This window comes from Actinia tenebrosa, unplaced genomic scaffold (genome assembly GCF_029948245.1).
Source record: "Actinia tenebrosa isolate PJP-AT-01 unplaced genomic scaffold, QUT_ActTen_1.0 PGA_scaffold17__23_contigs__length_9995812, whole genome shotgun sequence".
Taxonomy (NCBI): Eukaryota; Metazoa; Cnidaria; class Anthozoa; order Actiniaria; family Actiniidae; genus Actinia; species Actinia tenebrosa.
The window spans coordinates 6760935-6783320 of record NW_028292577.1 but is presented as its reverse complement, the minus strand read 5'-3'; the positions used below and the strand labels follow the sequence as shown (position 1 = coordinate 6783320).

At 37.7% G+C, this 22386-nt stretch overlaps 1 protein-coding gene and 1 long non-coding RNA gene across 2 annotated transcripts; both read right to left on the bottom strand.

Moving 5' to 3' along the window:
* Positions 1-388: 388 nt before the first annotated feature.
* LOC148910373 (DNA-dependent protein kinase catalytic subunit-like) lies at positions 389-16094 on the bottom strand. Its single transcript, XM_089031678.1, has 20 exons — positions 16036-16094; positions 15639-15688; positions 15220-15327; positions 14731-14871; positions 14185-14327; positions 13827-13910; positions 13225-13300; positions 12959-13066; positions 12439-12558; positions 11942-12101; positions 11545-11657; positions 11112-11304; positions 10575-10633; positions 9746-9820; positions 2179-2247; positions 1990-2097; positions 1645-1743; positions 1162-1289; positions 863-957; positions 389-495 (listed from the first exon to the last, which is right to left on the bottom strand). Exons 3-20 carry the CDS (start codon positions 15310-15312, stop codon positions 389-391), a joined length of 1971 nt encoding a protein of 656 aa, XP_088887804.1. The 5' UTR covers positions 15313-15327; positions 15639-15688; positions 16036-16094.
* A 2086-nt stretch (positions 16095-18180) lies between these two features.
* Positions 18181-19215, bottom strand: LOC148910372 (uncharacterized). The gene is made up of 3 exons (XR_016120077.1): positions 19123-19215; positions 18640-18699; positions 18181-18250 (listed from the first exon to the last, which is right to left on the bottom strand). It is a non-coding gene; the product is annotated as an uncharacterized LOC148910372 (long non-coding RNA).
* Between the last annotated feature and the right edge of the window lie 3171 nt (positions 19216-22386).

Below are 22386 nucleotides of genomic sequence, written 5' to 3'. Positions count from 1 at the left end.
ACCAAGGCATCACGTGACTCAGGGTTACGCTTCCAAGTTCGTCGCGTTTGTTCCGTTGTTTCTCGAAACCCCTGTTGGCAAAGAGGAGAGTGGTTATTGTTAGCTAAGAAATTCCAACACACTGTCCAATATATGGGTGGGTTCGGTTTTATCGGCAATGGGGTATGGACAAAACTGCGGAGGCCTGGGTACAACCTTGTTTCTATTTACAAGACCCCTATCGGATAATCTCAAAGTCCTGTAAAAGACTATGACCAAGCTTTAGAGAAAGGGATATTCAAGTTATTATTTTCAAAATGGAGTATGACTAGATTTGCTTTGGATCGTGATTGGTCAAGATGAGTTAACGTCATTTCCGGTCACCAACTGCCAATCATAAACTGGAATGTTACCTTGGTATTCGTCTGTTTTTGTTTTCTTTGTTGAGAAGCCCAGCCTTTACTTTGATGATCCTTTCCATGTGTAAAATTACCTGTCTACATTGTTCCTGAGTACCTATAAAGAACCCAGAGAATTGTGTAGGAAAACTTAGCAGGAAGGAAATGAAAGGCTATGAAAGAATATGGGAGCTAATAAAGGAGGGTTGAGAATTATGCAGGACGAGAAGATAACTGAGGGAGAAAAGGACCAGGACGATGGGGGAGGGAGAGTAGGAATCTACAGAGGGAGGGTAGGAATCTACAGAGGGGAGGTAGGAATCTACAGAGGGGAGGTAGGAATCTACAGAGGGAGGGGGGACTAAGGACAGACGGACTGCAGAGGGTGGAAGGTGGGAGTGAAGAAAGTGACAATAGCATCCTCCTCTTCCTCTTGCATCCAACGTCCGTCTACCTGCACCCACATCAATACATCTTGCACATACCCTGAGCGAGATCATCAGCATGAGCCAGGGCCAGACTGTCCAGATAAGTTACAAGAATCTCCAGTGCAAACTCGTCAACCAACGACGATTCCTCTCTAATTATGAAAAAAGAATTTGATTCTTATGCGCCTATATTTACAAGACTTAAAAGGTGTTAAGGAAATCAAGGTTGGCGTTGCAGTGGCGGATTCGCCTTTCATGAACATGAATGGGTCTCAGGTTTGATTCCTGGACATGGTGTCACACGTGAGTAGAGTTTGTTAGGTCTCTTTCTTGATTCGCGAAGTTATTGACCTCACCTGAATACTTTGTAGATATTATTGAACGCCAGCGCAGCTCCAAGTCTTTTAGAAGCGCTTGGATGCAATGCCAAGCTGTATAGTCTCTTCAGCAGAGATTTGATATTGATAGGACTTTTTGCTAAATGCTGTTCCAAAAAGAAAATTATTGAACAAGTATGACGTTGATACCACCTTGAAAAACCATTCCTAAGGTTGGTTGGCCAAACGAGTGAACTAAAACTGCATTTATGTGAGCTAACAAGAAATTCTCCAATCTTCATGTCATATTTGCACCAAGGTAACTTCAAGAGGAATACGTTAATCGTCTAACCCAGTTTTGAACAATTTCGCACTTTCCTTGACCCTGCCAGCCTCGCTTTCATGACATCCCTCCACTATCATCTCCCAGTTGAGAAAAGATTTGCAACTTTTCTATCAAAATGTATCTCAGTGTATCAAAGATAAATAATCATAATATAAAGTGGTTCATAAATGAGTAACCTTTTGTGTCGTTTGCTTGATGGACCATTGAAGGAATTCACTCAAACACTGTGCAGTAAAATCCCTCAGAGCTGTATCCGTTGGATGAATTACTCCGTCCTGTGAGAGTTAAAGCAAGGCAACGTCTATTATCAGTAAAAGTATACAAGAATCCTTTATATTTAGAAGAAACAGTGTGTGCTGCTCATGCGAGTATTTGGGTCGGTAGACCAAAGTGATCGTTTCCTGTTCGAATTTTTGGTATTTTAAGGTTAAATCCATTTTATATATTTATTATTTATTATAAAATATATTTATTATATATTTCATATATATTCTCATACACATATGAATCCATTTTCTTACCAGCAAAGCTTCGAGTAAAGCCATGGTTTCTGGGCTCTCGTACTTGCGATTGTTCGTGAACCAGTGAATAAGTTGAGATACAAGAGGACGAAATAACTGTGCTGCAACCTGTAATAAAAGGAAGCACATTTCTCACTTGAAGATTTTGAAAATTTTCAGTTTCTCTGCACTTATATTTGCAAAACGTACCCTTTCGACATCACAGGCAAGTTGGAGGAGAGCTGGGATTATTCGTTTCCACAGTTTTTCCATGAGGCTCTAAAAAAAATTATATCACACACAATAAGCTATTTGCAGGGCATAATCACACGACATCCTTACCATGGCAACACCTTCGGCCACAGCAATATATTTACTATGACAACACCTTTGGTCATGGCAACTTTTTCACCATGGCAACACCTTCAGTCACAGCAATATATTTACTATGACAACACCTTTGGTCATGGCAACTTCTTCACCATGGCAACACATTCAGTCACAGCAATATATTTACTATGGCAACACCTTTGGCCATAGCAATATGTTCAATATGACAATATTTTGTCATGGCAACTTATTCACCATAGCAACACTTTTTAGCATGACAAAACCTTGTCCATGAAATCATCTTTCGCCATCAAAATACTTTTAGCATTGACGAAAACGTTCACCATGTCTTCCAAAAGATACTGAAAAACAACATCTTTTTCTCCATGGCAACACCTTTGGTCATAACATCATGCTTACCATATTTTTGGTAAAATAATATTTTTACAGTCGGCGAAGATAGAAAATATAATAATATACATAAATATAAATATAAATATATAAATATAATAATTGTAAAATCTAAGATAAAATGCATGTTGCTCTTTAATATAATTATCTCAAAAACTGCTTATGTAGTTTGAAGTAATTTTGGTTTATGTTTAGCAAATAAATTCAAAAACACCGGCTTTCAAGGACAATTAATAATCGTTGATTTATTCCAATTTTTTCAAGAAGGTAAACAATGGAAAATTCTTTTAATAAGTGATTGTACCGAATTTTCGCGCAATTCCTTTTTCAAAACATTCTTTTCTTTTCCTTTGAAAGTAACGAGAGATATTTTTCTAACGAGTAACGAGACATATTTTTCTGTGATTTGAAACAAATATACGTCATATTCTTTTGATAAACAAACTGATCAAATACATTAGGAAAAAAGGAAAACCTGAACAAATTCAAACTGGGGTTAATCACACTATCTAACTTCTGAATCTCTGTTGTGTCGTGGAAAACAAACAAAAAATATGAAATCAAATGTCAAAGAAACTCGATAAAAAAAAGCCGAAAAGATCTTGAACCGATAATTTCTTTTCAATTGTTTGTGTTGTTTAAATTTTTTTTCTCATTTAAGAATTTTCTTGAGTCGAGTTTCCATGGTCTTAAATTTGCCCCAAAAATAACTCCAAGTCAGTCCAGATTTGAATTGGATTTGTAATTGGGACTCATCATAAAACGAGCTCTTTTGAAATAATATTTCCATTTTAGGCAGGTGCTAGATTGTTAAAATATAAAATGTAATTCAGATTTCGAAGGAAACTATCTAGGAAATATCAAGGCCAAATTTAGAGGAGGGATCGATAGTGCAGATTTAACCATTGATATTTATCTTTTGGCAACTATGCACCAAAATTATAAACAAATTACATTTAATAATAGCAGCAAACCGTCCTGATTCGAGGACTTTGTTTATCATTTGCCGACCTTATGGACAAAAAAAAAAAAAAAAACGTGTAAAGTTTGATGAAAAATTCTCCAATTCTCCAATTGAAAATTTGAAAATTCATCAAAGTTTTTTAGCTTCATGTAAAATGGAGAATTAATTGCTGTTTGTCTGAATCTAAAAAAAAACCACTGATTTTAATTACATTTTAAAGCGGCTTATGGTCCTAATTTGAAGACTTTCTTTATCATTTGCCGAAGGCATAGACAAATAAAGCGTGTAAACTTGAACGATATGCTATTTTCTAATTCAACTTTTGACATTTTGGAATAATTATGAATAGAAAAATCTTTCTCGAAAATTCATCAATGCGTTTTAGTTTGAAGCTAGACTGGAGAATTAATTTATGTTTGTCTTAATCTAAATGACAAATTAAATTTAAATTTTAAAATGTAATTTATTTCGCTGTTGTATCCCAGTTAGGGCTGTCATACTACCAAGTGCAAAGACAGGCTCCAATCTCCAATGCAGCTCTGCAACTGCAACAAGGAACTCTTTAACAAGCAACTCTTCAACAGCGGTGAGAGGCCCTCAAAATATTTATTTAATTTCGAGTCGATAAAATTAGTTTATCGGCATTCTTTTGAAGTATGGTATTTACAGCAACTTTAAAGTGCTACTACGACGAAAATCGCTCGAACTTGGATTCAGCTGAAACTTCCTGAGAATACTCTTTAAAGGTCCAATAATCACTGTATGAAGTGTTTTCTCGATATTCAGGACGAAAGTATGATATTTTTACGATTATTTTTTGGAGTCTGTGACATCATACACTTAACATCGAACATCGCTCCATACACTTCTTTGTAGTTTATGATCAAAATATCAGTAGTAAAGGGAGAAAGAAATACCCAAACACCCCAAAATATAAATTATAGTCACAAGTAATGTGAAATAAGCACATTAGCCACCCTTTGGACTTCATAGGAATAAAATAAATTAAGGATTTATATACAAAGAAATATATGTAGCAATGTTTGATGTTGAGTGTATGACGTCACAGACTCCAACAAATAATCGTAAAAATATCATACTTTCGTCCTGAAAATCGAGAAAACACTTCATACAGTGATTATTGGACCTTTAAAGAGTATTCTTAGGAAGTTTCAGCTGAATCCAAGTTTGAGCGATTTTCGTCGTAGTAGCACTTTAAAAAAACTGCTGAGTTCCAAAAATAAGGGGATGGAAAATTAATTTTCTGTTTAGAAGGACAGGGGCACGAATATCAAGCAAGGTCAACTTCTTTAAAGAAATTATCGAGCATCCATTAAAACGATATCTTGATCTGCGTAGCTGAAAAAAAAATCGAGCACACCAAAAGTTCGTACCGACTAATACGGCAAAAATCAAATGGTCCGTGCCTGAAAAAATCTTATCAAAAAAAACCCCAACATTTTAAAGTTAATGTTACAACTGGTTAATACTGACTCGTGTAATTCAAAATGATTTAAAGTAGAAGTTATGTTTCCATAGTTACAAGGTATTAACAGATGTAAAAATACTAAGATTTGTTTTTGTTTTTTTTAATTTTTTTGGGGGATTTTTTTCCTGTTTGATTTTGCAGCATATTCTCATCGTATTTCAATACTGAGAATCGTGTTTAACAACCCAATTGCCCTCTGAGAATTACTAAAAGAAGTCAAAAAAATATCTCGCAGTTATTATAAAAACAGTTCTTTTCATCAATGTAGGGGGCCAGATATTCTTTTAAATATTTGTGATTAATTCCTTTTTCTATATCATTTATTATTTTCATTTGCCACAATCTTGCAATATAATATAAAATAATGAAAAAAGGTGTTAATTTTAAGATGAGAGGCAAAGTATTATGGTATCATAACGGCTGTAAAGCCACTCTATCATGAATACATCTTCATTACTCATGTTAATACTCTCTCTTGACCTAGCAACTTCATCTCAGGATGAAAAAATGCTCATTAAATATTCATGAAATTTTGAAGTCGTTCAATAACCTCGCAGATCGTGTTTTATCAGGTCTAAAACCACTCGGCTATGCCTCGTGTTTTTAAATCCTGATAAAACACTCCTGCTCATTTATTAAACTATACTTTAGTCGATTACTTTAAAAAAAATCATTTGGTACATTATACTGTCTTTATTTAAGTTATTTTATATATATTTGAGCATTTTAAAAGATATTTTTGCTATATATACTGTACTATATTAAGTAATCATTATTATATGATGACGATGATAATGATAATTACTATTATTATTATTATTATCAATATCATTTTATTATTACTTCGCGTCTCAATGGAATATGTTAACCAACAGAGTTATCTAACAAGGACATCATTATCAAAAAAATCTCTTTTTCTCGTACCGTAAAAGAATAAAAAAAAGGTGTTAATTTTAAGATGAAAGGCAAAGCATTATGGTATCGTAACGGCTGTAAAGCCACTCTATCATGAATACATCTTCATTACTCATGTTAATACTCTCTCTTGACCTAGCAACTTCATCTCAGTATACACAACATATCTACTCAGAACCTTGGGAGCTTTCCTGCATTCAAGACTGAACTCTCTACGTCGCTGAGAAGCTTTCACATACGAATACAAATGGATTACAAATCACTCAAATTCATCCTCGCTTTTCTAACGTTATTAAGAGCTGTGAATTTAGAGGATGTTGAACAAGAACCCAGGTGTTCTGATTTTTGTTTCTGCGTGGAAAATGAATCGCAGAAGCTGGAAGCGAGGTGTAATATTACTGGACGTGAAAACAGTTCTAGCAGTTATCTATTTGGCCAACACTTTTCTCGGATATATTCTTTGTGAGTAGAAAACTTTAATAAGAAGTAACTAAAATTAGATTGTCTTTGCATAAAGCTTTTCTCTAGTCAGTAATGCTAAAAGTGAAAACAGCTTAAGTTTGTCTTTATATGGGATCTTCGTTCTTTTTACAATGATTGCTTTCGACCAGGTCTGAGTTTTATATTAATATTATTATTTATTTTCCTATATTGATATTTTCTTTCTTTTTTTTTTTTTTTTTTTCCCCAAATTCTCTCGATTCCTTGGTTTTTACCCAAATCCAGTATCCTTAATACACTATCCTTTAATCCAAATCCTTTACGACCAGTCTCTTGTGAGCAGTCTCTTTAAAGTTTGATAAAATTGTTCGATTTAGGTATGGCGGCTTTGACTGAATCAACTTTCCTTTTGCTAAACGACTTAACAATTTTTTGAATTTATCTTTTTTAGGGATTTGTCCGGAACAAACATGCGAGCGTTGTATACAAGAGTTCTACGAAACCTCACTCAATTAACAATTTTGTAAGTAAAAATAATAATACCTTCAAATTTTGTTGAACCCTGAAACAACCTCTGGGCTGCTCTAGGTCAGGGCATGGCTAAATCACAGATCAAACCCTGAAACAACCTCTGGGCTGCTCTAGGTCAGGGCACGGCTAAATCACAGATTGAACCCTGAAACAACCTCTGGGCTGCTCTAGGTCAGGGCACGGCTAAATCACAGATTCGAACCCTGAAACAACCTCTCAGCTGGTCTAAGTCAAGGCACGGCTAGCGCTAACTTACAGATCGAAATCAAAATTTGATTCTAAGGTTTTGCGGAGGTAGAAAAACCGGAGAACACGGAGATAACCCCTCGCATCGAGGTAGAGAACTAACAAACTTTACTGACATGACATACCGAGTCCAGGTATCGAACTCAAGACCCCAGAAGAGAGAGTGTGTTACCACTACACCACCCTTACTAATCTTTGACGCGAGGCTAAAAGGACAATACAATAGACATTCCATAAACATATCCCATCAAGAAAAAGTATGATTTTAAACGTCATGAAAACAAACTCATTTCAAAATTTTCTTAGAAATTTGCAGTTCAATGACATGAGAAGTTGGCATGGCAACGTCAGTAGAGACCTCCCAAACCTTGCCTACCTCAACGTCACAGGAAACCAACACTGGTTGCCAGGCAACGATCTGTTGAGTCTGTCCAAGTTAAAAATGATAGAAGGGGTGTGGTGGAGGAAGGAATGCGGAGTTTGCTCGTTGAGTAATGCAAAGAAAGTTGCATCAAGAAAAAACTGCAGTGACAGAAACAGGGAGCCCAACGGAGACAAAATGTGCGGGAACGACAGCAAAGAAAACATGTGTGAAAACAACGAGTGTGAAAATAACAATGAGAAAACTTCAACCGAAGATGATCATGAAGATGAACATGAGGCGGACGAGGATGAAGACGAGGAATTAGAATTTTCATTCCCAAACAAGGTAAAATACGGACAATTGTACGAGTTTTACAAGCTGAATTTCATTGTTAAGTGTCAGCACCAAATGATCTGCTATTACTACGAGAACCATGCACCTTACGATAATGCCCGCCTCGCAGTCTTCACGAGTATGAAGTATATACTCTACTCGCTTGGAACTGTGTCGATGTTAATTAACCTCATTGTCATAGCAACCGTGTTGCTAAGGAAAAAATTAAGGAAGTCTCCTTCATTCGTCCTGGTTGCCATGTTGGCATCTAGTGATTTCTTGACAGGATTGTATTCAATATTACAAGCTACATTTACGTCATTCATTTCATTCCATCAAGAAGAAATCCTAACTGAGTCTACAATACACGTAAACGAGGTCAAGTGTAACATATCTGGAATCCTTTTCACTACTGCGCAAGTCACAAGTCCATTGACGTCACTACTCCTCACAGTCGAACGCTACCTTGTCATCGTCCACGGTTTGAACCCAGAAAAGAGATTGAACAGAAAAACTGCCCTGAGGTTTTGGTTATTGGCATGGGCTGTTGCTATAGTAACAGCCGCCGTCCCATTCTTCGCCGACGGTAAGATTAAGTATCACCCAGTATCCCACTGCAGTCTTCCAAACACATATGAAACAAATGCTTCATTGGCCGTTCGTACTGCGTTGCTTCTTACCACGTGTGGCCTTATGGCTCCTTACATCATAGGAATCCTTCTGTACTTGAGAATATATGTCAATGTTAAGAGATCTGGACAAGAAATGGGGAACCGAACCGACCTAAAGGTTGCTAAGAAGATCTCATCGATAGTGTTCACCAATTTGGTATTTTTTGTTATTCCAACGGTTTTGTTATACTTCCATTCGAACTTCTACAATAACACTCCAGAGATCTTCACAGAGAAACTCACAGCACATCGAGTTTATTTGTTCATATTTTCGTGCTTCCCGTTATTTTGTTTTAACATTAATGCTTGTCTTAACCCCTTCCTCTTTGCGCTGAGAAACGACATGTTCAAGCAACAGCTGGTTTATTTAGTGGCATGCATTTTACGAGGCGGGAGGGAAAGAAATCGAATTCCTAAGATTCACACAAACAATTAACTGAGTAGCCAGAACACAACGAATATCAATCGTTTTAATAAGAATACGGCCCGGCAAAGCGATGTCAGCATTTCTTACTTTAACGAGGGTATCCAGTTGGAAGAAAAGACGAAAATTAGCAATGTGTCGCACGGATCTTTGTGATCAATGTCTACCATGTTGGATGACAAGGATGATCATCAAGCGACGATTTCATTGACTACCATCACCATCATCATATATATCATCATCACCATTATCACCATTATTCATCATCACCATCATCATCATCACCCGCCTTATTCATCATCATCACCATCATCATCATCATCACCATCATCATCATCACCATCATCATCATCACCCGTCTTATTCATCATCACCGCTATCATCATCATTCATATTCACCATCGGAGTCATCATCATCACCACCATTAATCATCATCATCACCATCAACATCATAATCATCACCCGCCTTATTCAACATCACCACCATCGACACCATCATCATCATCATCATCACCACCACCATCATGATTTGAATGAGAAATAACTCTAGTGCTTTATCATATTTCCTCCGAACTGAGCCTGGGTCACGCGGCGATGACGTCACATGCTCCTCACTCAAAAATGGCTGCAATAAGAATGACCTTTTTGACGTTTTACCTTGTGACCAGGTTGTGTAACACCTTTTCCCAGCATGTAGAGAGCCAATGAATGAAGCAGCTCACACGCGGCTACCTGGAATAGAAAATGAGCGATAAGACGAAATAAATTACACTATGCACCAGTGACTACGAATATCTCATAAAATGCTCCTTGCTTTACGAAGGTAGCACTTGAATAACAAGCTTGTGGCCAGCGTTCCATCACCGAAATCGAATTTAGAAGCTGATTTTTGAGTAAGAATGAAAACCGGAGACCTGGGGGGGGGGGGGGGGGGGGTTCTAACCACGTATGGTGGCGGGTCCGGTTGAAGAATAACCTACGACCCAAAGCGATTAGAAACAGCGCACATTATTAGCTATTTATTGATGTATGTGTTTATTTATTTTTATTTCTTTTTGTTGTTGCTGTTGTTGTTGTAGTAAGATTTGAATATTTGTATGTAAAAAAAGAAAAAAAGTGTAAGTATAAAGTTTTACACACTGCACAAACGTTGCAGTGGAAAAAATTGTACGATTTTACAAATATATATTAAAGCATTGTGATTTTTTTTCAAATGGGGCCAAGTAAATAAACGATGATGACAATACATAAAAAATGAAAAAACAAAAAACAAAAAAAAAAAAAAAAAACAGCGCACAGCATCCGCCATTCCTCATAAAAAATGTAATGGAACGAAAATGGCCCTGTTTAATCGTAAAGCTACAAAAACAACTAACAAATTTTTATGACCATAATGAGATACAAAATTAAAGCTTTGAAATGTTTATCTAAAGTAAACGATTGCTGTAAAATATTACTGAGTTACATTGCTAGGAACACTTCGTACCTTGGTCTGTCGATTACTAGACGTAGTGGCCAGCTCGACGATTCTGGGTAAAAATGGATCTGAAATTCAAAACGATAACTGATTAAGATGGGGCGGCGCAGATACCACAGGGGAGGGGAGGGGAGGGATTGGAAGCATGGCATGTGCAGATTGTACATTACAATAGCAGAAACGGAAATCAAAGATAAGAACTTCCCTAGGAAAACATTGAACGACTATACAAATGTAACATTATGGGACTGAATAGACCTCTTTTTACCTTCGTATGCAAGTTACCCATTTCAGTCCACGTGACATTCCCTTGAGAATTGTTCTTTTATTATGAAAGTTTCATAAAAATATCAACACATGAAAGAATCAACTCCCAAGAGTGGCATCACATGGTCTGAAATGGGACAACAAACAACGAAGGTAAATAGTTCTATTAAGAGAAAGATGTTTAACCCCATAATTCCATGCACGACAAATGGGTACCAGTCTTCCCCGAACTCAAGTAAAGACTTTAAAAAATTGGTTTTACAAGGGAGATTTTTTTACCGAGGTATATAGTTGGCTTCATGTCTTGAAATGGCACAGCGAACGACAGATGGTTTGTGGTATCCCAGGCAACGGCTCGAGATGGATCAACAGCGATGTCGGATCCAAGGAGACCGAGATTCACAGCACCTCCTAGAGTACCGAGAAGGCGAAGAATACGGCTTCTTATCTTGATTAGCGGACCTTCTGTGCTCTATCAAACGCAACCAAAGATAATATATATAATAAAATATCTATAATATGTTAGTCTGTATTTAACAAAAACAAAAAACAAAACAAAAATTGCATTAACCACAAGTTATCCCCAAACGCTGTTTTAGTAGAGACAGCGCATTCTTTGAACAGAACGTATGTCCAGTTTGCCAAAAAAATATCATTATTTTTTAGTAACTAAAATCAAATTTCCCAGTTATTACGACTGAAATAAGCTTACTTCTTTGTCGACTTTTGAAGATTTTAACAACTTTACAGGGATCTTCCTTCCCCTTGTTGATGACGTTGCCGTTGCCATGGTAATTGTTTTGCTTGCCTCTTGGGAGGAATTATCTGATATAAATAAAAGGAAAAATAAGTGAAAGAATGAAGAGATGAATGAATAAATAAAGGAAGGAAGGGAGGGAGGGAGGGAGGCAGGCAGGCAGGAAGGAAGGAAGGCAGGAAGGAAGGAAGGAAGGCAGGAAGAAAGGCAGGAAGGAAGGAAGGAAGGAAGGCAGGCAGGCAGGCAGGCAGGCAGGAAGGAAGGAAGGAAGGCAGGAAGGAAGGAAGGAAGGAAGGAAGGAAGGAAGGAAGGAAGGAAGGAAGGAAAAATCGCCTTCCATTATCTTGCTCGCCTGATTCTACAGTGCTCTTCAGATACCCATCAAAGCAAGGCAGAATGTCTTTAAAGTAAGGTCTCAATACATCATGAGGAAGGGTCTCGTTCCACGACTCCAAGGCATCAATGCCTGCCTGAGCTAGAGGAGGGTAACTAAGACCAAGCTTCAACGTCAGCTGAGGTAAAAAAAAATGGAAAATAACCTTAAAAGCTTATAAGGAATTAATATTCTACTTTCAATGAAAAAACGTTTGGTTCCTTGGTTTTTCTACCAAAATTATGTTGTTGAACATCTGAGCAGGACACGACTAACTGACACATCAAGTTGGAATTTAGCGTGTTAGATTTTGGGGAATGAGTAAGGCAGGAGGAACCTTGAAATCAATGGAGAGACTTAACTCTACTCATAATTGATGCCGAGCCCAGGAAATAACCCGCGACCTCGAAGGAGGGAGACATGTGCACCTATGACTACACCACCCTTGATTCCCAACAGTATTGACAAGTCTTTACCTCTAGAGCTGGAACAATACTAGAGACGTCAAGCAGGACCAACTCGTGTGGCAGAGACAGGACAAGCTCGAGACAGGAAGAAAGCAGGTCCTCCTTGTATTGCTTCATCTTTACTAAAACCTTGAAAGAAAAAAATAAAGAAGTATCGAGTTAAGGTATTAGAAATGGCTGAAGACTAAGGCTACATTTATATGTATTTTTTTGGACCTTGGGCAACACCATGGCGGGGGGACACCATAGCGGGGGGACACCATGACGTGGGAGCACCATGGTGGGGGGACACAATGGCGGGGAGACACCATGGTGGGAGGAACACCATGGCGGGAGGAACACCATGGCGGGAGGAACACTATGGCGGGAGGAACACCATGGTGGTGCAACACCATGGCAGGGAGACACCATTCCGGGGCAACGCCATCCCAGGGTGGTACCATGGCAAGGTGACACCATCCAAGGACGTAGACTTTCACGGGACTTTCATCTCGAGAGAACTGTTTAAACATGACCTTTCAAAACATACCTCTTGGATAAACTTTCTGAACAGAACAAAGCAGTTGGTACAATCACTGTTGTCTGCGACCTCTATATCCATATCTTCAGCGGTCTTCTGGTTTTCCATTTTGATGTCCTGATGATAGTGATTATTATATTATTAGATTGAATGAGGGGGGAGGGGGAGGGGGAAAGAAGCCTTACACTCTACCCAGTCTCCCAAGATAAAAAACGATTCCAATTCAATTTCAATTCCATCTTGTTTGGCTTCGATTTTCGGTATTTTTCTTGTACCTTGAAGAAACGAATCTCCTTGCCAATCTTCATGGTCACCTGGAGAAGTTTGTAGAACCCACTAATGACTGGAAACCTGAGTAAGACAAAAAGAAATAAAATATATTACAAACAGAATGTAGAATTCAAAGTCGATGGGAAGGATTGGAAGATCGATGGGTGCATAGATACATGCATGAAAGGATGGATGGATGGATGGATGGACGGATGGATGGATGGACGGACGGACGGACGGACGGACGGACGGACGGACGGACGGACGGACGGACGGATGGATGGACGGACGGATGGATGGACGGATGGATGGATAGATGGATGGATGAATGCATGGATAGATGGATGCATGGATAGATGGATGCATGGATGGGTGCATGGGTGAATGGATGGATGGATGGATAAATGGATGGATGGATGGATGGATGGATGGATGGATGGATGGATGGATGGATGGATGGATGGATGGATGGATGGATGGATGGATGGATGGATGGATGATGGATGGATGGATAGATGGATTCATGGATGCATGGAAGGAAGATGCATGGTGGATAAATAAATAGAGGAGAAGGAGCGAATGAATGAATGAAAGAGAAAACACGTACCTTGTTGACAAAACGATAATGTCTCTCCCAAAAACGTAGATCCAACGTTCAAACGATTGGTTACAGTGCACTGGTAGAACTGCCCTAAGAAACAAACAATAACAGATATCATAGTTACACTCTATTGCCTTCAAACGATTGCCACATTTGGTTCAGTTTCTATACATTGATTGTTATTGACCCAAATGCCTCGACATGAAACAATTGTTTGAATTAAATCAATAGTGCGTAACTCTGATATCTGTCATTTGAAAAATGTACAAGAACACTAAGTGAAAAAACATTTGAGACGCCAAATTCCATTCCAGAAATTTCCATGGACCTCCGAGCCCTCGACCTCTTGTAGGTAAATACTTACTTGCAAAAATCTACTAGGTTGATGAACACAAGAAAATCTTTCTGTACTCGCGGCTGCAGGCCAGCAACAGGGTCAGACAATACTAAATCAGTCTTGTCTGCATCACTGGGGCCAGAGGTGGACCTTTCTTGGGTGTCCTCGCCCTGAAAAAGATTGATTTTTTATTTTTATAATATGTTTCTAAAGTGGGTTCCCTGTGGAATGCCTCGGAAAGGTATTTTTATTCGTGCAACAAATGGCATCAGCTCTAAGCCAATCAAAATAATAACAATAATAACGGGGTTCTTATATAGCGCATTTTACATGGTCTCAATGCGCTTCAAAATCAATAAAATACTGTTGAATAGTAAAACACGCCAGCCAATAACCGCACGTACTATTGCCGTCAAATGGTGTCTGCTATGAACCAGTACAAAATCAGGAAGAACAAACCAACCAATCACAGTTCTTATCAGTACAGTTAAATGGTATCCGCATTAAAGATCTGCCTACAAAATCCCCCCCCCTCCCTCAAAAGACCTAAGAAATAAAAGCCTTAACTCTTACCTGATCGTCTGATTGACCATCTTTTGTAGATGTCAAGTCTAGTTTGTGGATAATTCTCAAAATTGCTTGAATCATTTCATCGTAAACCATCTCATGCATGGCTTCTCTCTTCTCCAGGTCTGTAGCCAATAAGTTGAGATGCTAGAAGAGGCAAAGAATAAAATAAATGGGTTAAAGGTATTCTTGCTTCTCCAACACAATTCCAGTGGGTTTTTTCCTTCTTTCCTTCTTTTTCTTTCTTCCTTTCTTTCTTTCCTCCTTCATTTTCATTCACTTTATTTATTTGACGTGTTTCTCCATAGATGACGCATTTTTTGTCATCATCGTTCTTTATATGATCGTTGATGTTGCTGTCATCGTTGGTGTTGTTACTGTAACTGTTGCTACTGTGGTTGTTGTCACAGCCTTCGTTGTTGTTGTTATTGTTGCCGTCGTCGTTGCTACTATTACAATGAAGTGACAGTAACACCAGAATGATTAGACACCAACCTTAAACTTATTCTTATCAAGCAGATACTCCCACAGCTCAAGGTAATCCTTGTACGAAACTTTCTGTCGTCTTTGTAAACCATTTGCTTCCATGCCTTCATCGTCAACCTGAGAAAACAGTCATTGATTCATTCAGAATAACAACAACAACATTTATTTAGACAAGGTGTGTGAAGAAAAAAAGGAATTTTGAAGTTGATTTTTCCAGAGGGAGGAAAACCGGAAAGCCTGGAAAAGAAACACAAGAGAGAACAAACACGCAACTCATGACCACAGCAGTAAGAGGCACCAAATTAGCAGCGCACACCACCTATTGCATTTCTAAGAAGTATTTTCAAACGCCAGTCCTACATACGGGCAACCCCTTATGTAAATCACACCAGATCTATATACACAAATTTAATGACTCTCAAACAAACCTCGGAAATTACAACAGGATGAGAGCAAGTCCTTATGAGACCATGATAAACTGAAACGAAAGAAATACACAGGCGTTTTTATCTTGGGTGTAATAGTTTCCCATTTCAAACCTCGTGTCATTCCCTAGAGTATCATTTCTTTATTTAACGGTTGTGCATGAGAATATATCTCATTACCTTGGGTGCAATGTTTTCCCATTACAGACCACATGTCACTCTCTTAAGAATACGATTTTTTATTGAGTTGTATCCATGTTCATGTGCCTTCTGCACAACAGTTAAACAAAGAAATGATACTTTTACTCAAGGTAAAAAGTAATGTTCAGTGGTTTTGCAACAAGTCGTACCATGTATTATTTTTTAACACTTAACATTTTCACTCTGTTACTATACTCACTGATTTGCGAGAGTAAATACTTGAGCACGGCTCCCTTGGTTGACAAGTTAAACAACAGCTTCACCAGAGACCTGAAGCAAAGGAATCTGGGTCCTTTGGTTAACTTGGGGAAGTGTTCAAACAGGACTATGATAAGTCTCTTGAGGGACACAAGAAAGCCGTCCGTGATCTGTTAAAAAAGAAGCATACCGTGACCAAGGGTTTTGATTGGTTCGTTACTAATTTCGCGCGCGGTTGCTCGTACAGTGACCGTATCAAGTGCAATTATTTTATGCAAAATAATTCTCTTTAAGTTAGAAAAAAAATGAAAAAGTTATATTGCTATCTTTCCTAATGCCAAAAATGCTAGAAAGCTTGCAAAATGTTCCTCTTCTATTTAGAAAACTTGCTAAAGGTGTGTAAACACCGATTACGACAAAACCAACCTTGGGAGATTTTTTTACCTCGTCAAGTTCTTCAATTTCTATTCAAAAAACTTGCTAAAAGTGTGTAAAAACCATTATAACAAAAGCAACCTTGGGCAATTTTTTAGCTCGTTTAGTTCTTCAATTTCTATTCACAAAATTTGCTAAAAGTGTGCAAAAATACCGATTACAACAAACCCAACCTTGAGCAATTTTCTTACCTCTTCTAGTTTTTCATTTTCTATTCAAAAAACTTACTAAAAGTGTGTAAAAACACCGATTACGACAAAACCAACCAATTTTCTTACCTCGTCTAGTTCTTCAATTTCTTTTCAAAAAACTTGCTAAAGTGTGTAAGAAGCGATTATAACAAAACCAACCTTGGGCAATTTTCTTACCTCGTCTAGTTCTTCGATGATAAATGACAAAGCCTCCAGGAAATTTGGAAGCTGGTGGATTCTGTCTTCAATGAGTTCTCCTTTGCTGAAAGAGTAAAAGGAGGGGAAGGTTTGTTAATGGTTTAAATAACCGTCCTTGCTTCCTAAGAGGGTAGCACTTAATAGCCAGTTACTAACAAACCTGTGGGACTCATTCCATAATCGAATTTTAATTATAGGAGTTGATTTTTGGGGAAGGAGAAAAACCGGAGAAAAACCCTTGAAGCATAGGAGAAAACCACAAAACGGAAGCTTAGGCTGCGTTTCATAATGTATGGCAGAGGAGGGGGGAGGGGGGGGGGGGTGCAGGTGAAAATTTGAAATGTTCAGAATAATTCTTAACACCCCCCTTAAAGTCATGCAAAAAAATACAATTCCCCCTAAGCAAGGCTTGTAGCTTCTTCTAAAAATTGTGCATGCCCCCCATTTTTCTGATAAAAATTTTCCCATCCCGCCTTTTTCCTACCAAAATTTTCCCAATCCCCCCTCAATTTCACCTGCCCCCCCCTACCATACATTATGAACGCAGCCTTAGTCCAGAAGCTCGACAAAATAAATTATTAGTTATAAGACACATGTCAATTAAATATATTATGACCCGACACACAAGTTCATAATTTAATTACCAACCTGAGATAGATTTGCTCACTTCGCTGCATCATTTCTGTAAACATAAACTTTACATCCTCTGTCTTCATGAACATCTTACATGGCTAAAATAATCATACGTTAATCATCCGTCGTAAGTAGATAGAATAGACCTATTTACCTTGGGCGTAATGTTTTCTCATTTCAGATCACATGTCATTCTCTTGATTATTATTTCTTTGTTTCTTCGCACGAGAAGACACATGAATATGGGTATGACTCAAACAAATGTGGTGTGAAATGGGAAAACATTACGCCCAAGGTAAAGAGGTCTAATTATCACGCGACCTTAGAGACACGAGGATTGTAACAGGAATGGGAAGGCAGAGGAGAGACGAAGAGGGAAGAAAATGTAAACATGGAAACGAGAAGAGAATCACGTTAATGCAGAAATCGTGCAGACCTTTACATAAAATTGAACGAAAAGGACACACTCCACTTATATTGATGAGGGCTTCCTAAAAATGGATTGGCACCTACAACACAATGCTTGGGACCGAAATTTGAGCAGTAAGGTGGGTTTAAAATGTCTTGATTAAAAAACCCGATTGCAATCACTGGGAAGGAAAGGGTAGGGGAGAGAAAAGGAATCATGACAGGTGGAAAGGATGGCAAAGAAGGGAAGCATACCTTAGCAAAGAATCCATAACCTTTAATTCCAATGGCCATTTGACGAGTATCGCTTGTGTTGGTGTCAAGAATAGACCTGAACTTCATGATGAAGTACTACAAAGAAAGTGGTTTCATTTTACTACCAATACCATAATTCTTTGCAAATTTCATTTCCTTATTCAAATTGTTACTCTCTCATGGGAATGGTAAGAAAATGGATCCCTCTAAAATGATTTTAGATGCAAAGCTAACACTAAAATACAAAAGAAATGCTACAAATTCCATCTAGAAAAAATGATTTCTTTAATTAGTATTTTCATGTGAGCCTCACATCCAAGATTCTTTTGAACAAATTAAAGTTTGCAATATAGGCATTCTGGTAGTGGTAGTATATGTCACTATAATGCAAATGATCTATTGATGTAACAGCTCTTTTGAAATATATATCTTGTTAATTAAAACACCGAATGATTCTAGTGATTTAGTAAGTTTATTTATTTTACCTTAAAAATCTTCTTGGAGTCCAACGTTTCTTGGGGTTGTGAAATAATGTACTCTGACACCTGATAATTACACAATCAAAAGTAAGTCCTTGTATGTCATCATTGTCATCAACGTTTATACCAACACCATCATCATCATCATCATTACCATTATAATCACCACCGTCATCATCAATTATTAAGATATCATCACATTATCTCCACACCATCATCAACACCATCGTAACTATCATGACCATTGTCATGACCAACACCATCACCACTATCCCTGTCACCATCATCATCATCATAATCACCACCACCATCAACATCATCATGACCACCATCATCAAATCATTAACCATTATTAACACCAGCATCATCATCATTGTCATCATCATCATGACCACCAGCAGCATCATTCCCTTTATCATCATCATTATCGCCATTTCATCAACATTATCATAAATAAAGTAAACTTATTTTTTGCCAAAGAAAGCTTACTTCTTTCAAAAATGAGTCCATTGCAGCAATACCAGCATACTTAGTTTCTGTGTTATGATGACAACACCAGCGATAAAAACAATCATACAAAGCCTATCACAAATCAAACAATGGGTGAATGGAAACATCAGCAATGCCATGCTTTTCTAACAACAAGGAGAGGTACAACACAATTAAAACAAGTAGAAAACAATACGATGGATTAGTTGATGGATTAGGTTTATAGGACCCTTCTAATTAGCTTGGGCTAATGTCTTACTATTTCAAAACTCATGTCATTCCCTAGAGTATCATTTCTTTGTTTAATGGTTGCACATGAGGAGACACATGAATATATATAAAAATCACTTTATTTAAGTGTCTAATGGTTCTAGCGCTTTTGCACTAATGAGGGACTCACACGCTCACACCCACTACCACTACATTTAATGTTCTATGCACACAACGCTCAACTCACATGTTGATTTTTAAGGAGGGAGAAAACTGGAGAACATGGAGAAAACCCTTGTAGCACAGGAAAGAACAACACATCAAACAAACTCAATTCACGTGTGGCAACCGCAGGGTTCGAACCAGCGACACGACCTGTTGGACTCACAGTGGTGAAAGAGATGCATTAGCCGCGTAAGCCACCATGCTACCCATGGATAGAACTTAAACAGAGAATCTTATTCTCATATGAATGAAACAAGCTCTGTAATAGGAAAACGTTATGCCCCAGGTGAAGACATCTATTATGTGGTAATACTTAGATTCAAAATTTATGACTTGAGTGAAGAACTGGTATTTTTCTCACATCATGCACATTCCCTCCCTTTCCCTTCCTTTCCTCATCCTACCCATGTTGCATTCTGTGCAACATTTGTGTCTGGTAGCAACACAAACCTGATAGTCATTCGTCATGTATCCAATAAGCTGCCCAGCATGCTTTGCAAAAAGGTTAAGACCAGCTGAAAGAAAGAGAAAAAGTTCTTAAAGGCACTAGAGTAGATGTATACACACTGGTTGTACACACTGGCGACAAAGGTAAAGTTGTAGTTGTTGTTACAAGAATGGTTACTTATGATGATGTCTATCTTGATGCCACTGCTCCTGCTGATGACAATATGAGGATGATGGTGATGATGAGGATGATGATGATAAAGATGGTGATGATAATGTTGATAAGGATAGTGATGATGATGATTATGTTAATGATATAATGATGCTGATGATGATGATGAGTATGGTGATGACCATACGATGATGCATTGCTGCATGAGTATGGTGATAGACATGATTCTCAAGCTGGTGATGCTGATGGTGGTACTGATGATGTTGAAAAAGATGTGGATGATGATAACTGACTGCTAGGTGTTGATGACCCTAAAGATGATCAAGGTATTGACGAATAATGCTTTTAGTAAGTATGGTGCTGAAGCTAATACACCTTTATCATTGATGAATGATGAGGATGATGATGATGAAAATAAGAAAAAATGAGAATTGATGATTCTGTTGATGATGCTGATGGTAATACTGTTAAAGATAACAGTATTCACACATACCTCTAGGACTTCATATCGAGTCAGGTCACCTATGAAACAACCACATGCATAATATTATAGAGCAAGAAATCCATGCACATAATGATGGAAGGATTTGGTATCATATCTTTGATCATTGTCTCTGAAGTAGATTGCCTAATATCTTAATTATTATTTGGAAAAGGATAAAAAAATAAATACAATCATACTTGAGGATCGACAGCTCTTCTTACAAATCCATAAATATCTTTGGAAAATTTTGAACCTAAATAAACAGTTTTAAGACAAAAATGGTGAGCCCAAATCATGCAAGGTTGCAAAAGGTACTTTGTTTCTGCGCAAGAAGGGAGGTTAACAAGAAATGGGACGTTTTAGGTTTTAAACCCACACTGAGGGTACGTGATATTAAAAAGTATATTTGCATATGAGCATATACAATAAATATATAGTACAGACTGTGTAAAATTGTTACCTTCTTCACTGACTGAGTAAAGTTGACCAGAAATGACGTCAGGCCCTTCAACAGCCTGCAATCACTGTCATATCTGGTTTCTTCCTTTGATTTCTTGCTAACCATCTAATTTCACAAATGAAGAATTGTATATCACCCTTATAGTGTCAAGGAATCAAAAAAAGAGAAAAAAACAAAAAAAAAAAAACCCTTTTTTTTTTTATCATCCTGAAGTGGGGTTTGAAATTACTACTGAGGAGGGGGTGGGTCTGAATAAGGGGCACATGACGTATATACATGCAATAAAATTCCTTTCCCATTCCAAAGAGAGAAAGATTGGATCTAACAAGGGGTGGGGTAGGTCTGTACAGGGAATATTGTGCAGTTTCAAAAAATATCCATACCTCCTTATTGAGGGGGATTGGAATTTCCAAGGGGTGAGAGGGATAGGGTCTGAATAAAGGTTTATTGTGTAGAACCAGAAAATATTGATTCCATTATTCACCAAGAGTGATTTGCAAGGGAGGTGCAAATACACTCTACTGAGTTGTGACATTCAGATAAAAATTAAAAAAAGTTTAACATTATAAAAAAATTACCTCAGATTTAAGTATGTTTGATGTAAATCAAAGAAGCCTGTCAGAGTAGGTGATTCATGTACTCAGGGAATTCCTCAGCAAATACAAGATTCATAAATCCAATGGCCGCACTACAACAAACATTATACAAGCATATACAATATACTTCATTTACAACAACCCTAGCCTTCATAGCGGCACTTTTGGGGAAGGGGCTCCCCCTCCCCAATGTGCAGGACACAAGCTAATCACCAAACCTGTGTACTGTTGTTTTGAAGACTGCAGACAAAAGCACTGAAATATCTGTAAAATTTAGTTAATAGCTTCATGCAAGCATCATATTTCACAGCTTTTAAAAAATAAGTATTACTTATCATAAAGTAATTGTCCAATTTTGGGGCTTTCTTGGCTGGGGGAAATTTGGGGTGGGTGCAGAGTCATTCAATAAATCTCCCCAAGTATCTAGAAGAGATAACTAGCTAAAAACTAGTGTGAGCTGCATCGGTGTTTTCTAATGAAACGTAATGGCAAAAGGTAAAATTTAACGACTGGAGTAAAAGACTCAGAAGAAGGACTATGCCGAAATGTCATTAAGTTTTTTTCATCTTTTCATGGTGTTAATTTACCCTTGTATCTTCTCCCAATATTCTGGATGGGAAATAGATATTTTACTTGTTCACTGTTCTCAGTGATTGTCTGTGGTTGCCTC

Excerpts from the sequence above, each read along its gene's own strand:
- LOC148910373 (XM_089031678.1), bottom strand. The coding sequence starts at position 15,312 with ATGGAAGCAAATGGTTTACAAAGACGACAGAAAGTTTCGTACAAGGAT. Across the intron at positions 10,634-11,111 it reads GAAGCCAACTATATACCTCG|ATCCATTTTTACCCAGAATC; the intron begins GTAAAAAAATCT and ends TTTGAATTTCAG. Across the intron at positions 2,248-9,745 it reads TTACACAACCTGGTCACAAG|AGCCTCATGGAAAAACTGTG; the intron begins GTAAAACGTCAA and ends AATTTTTTTTAG.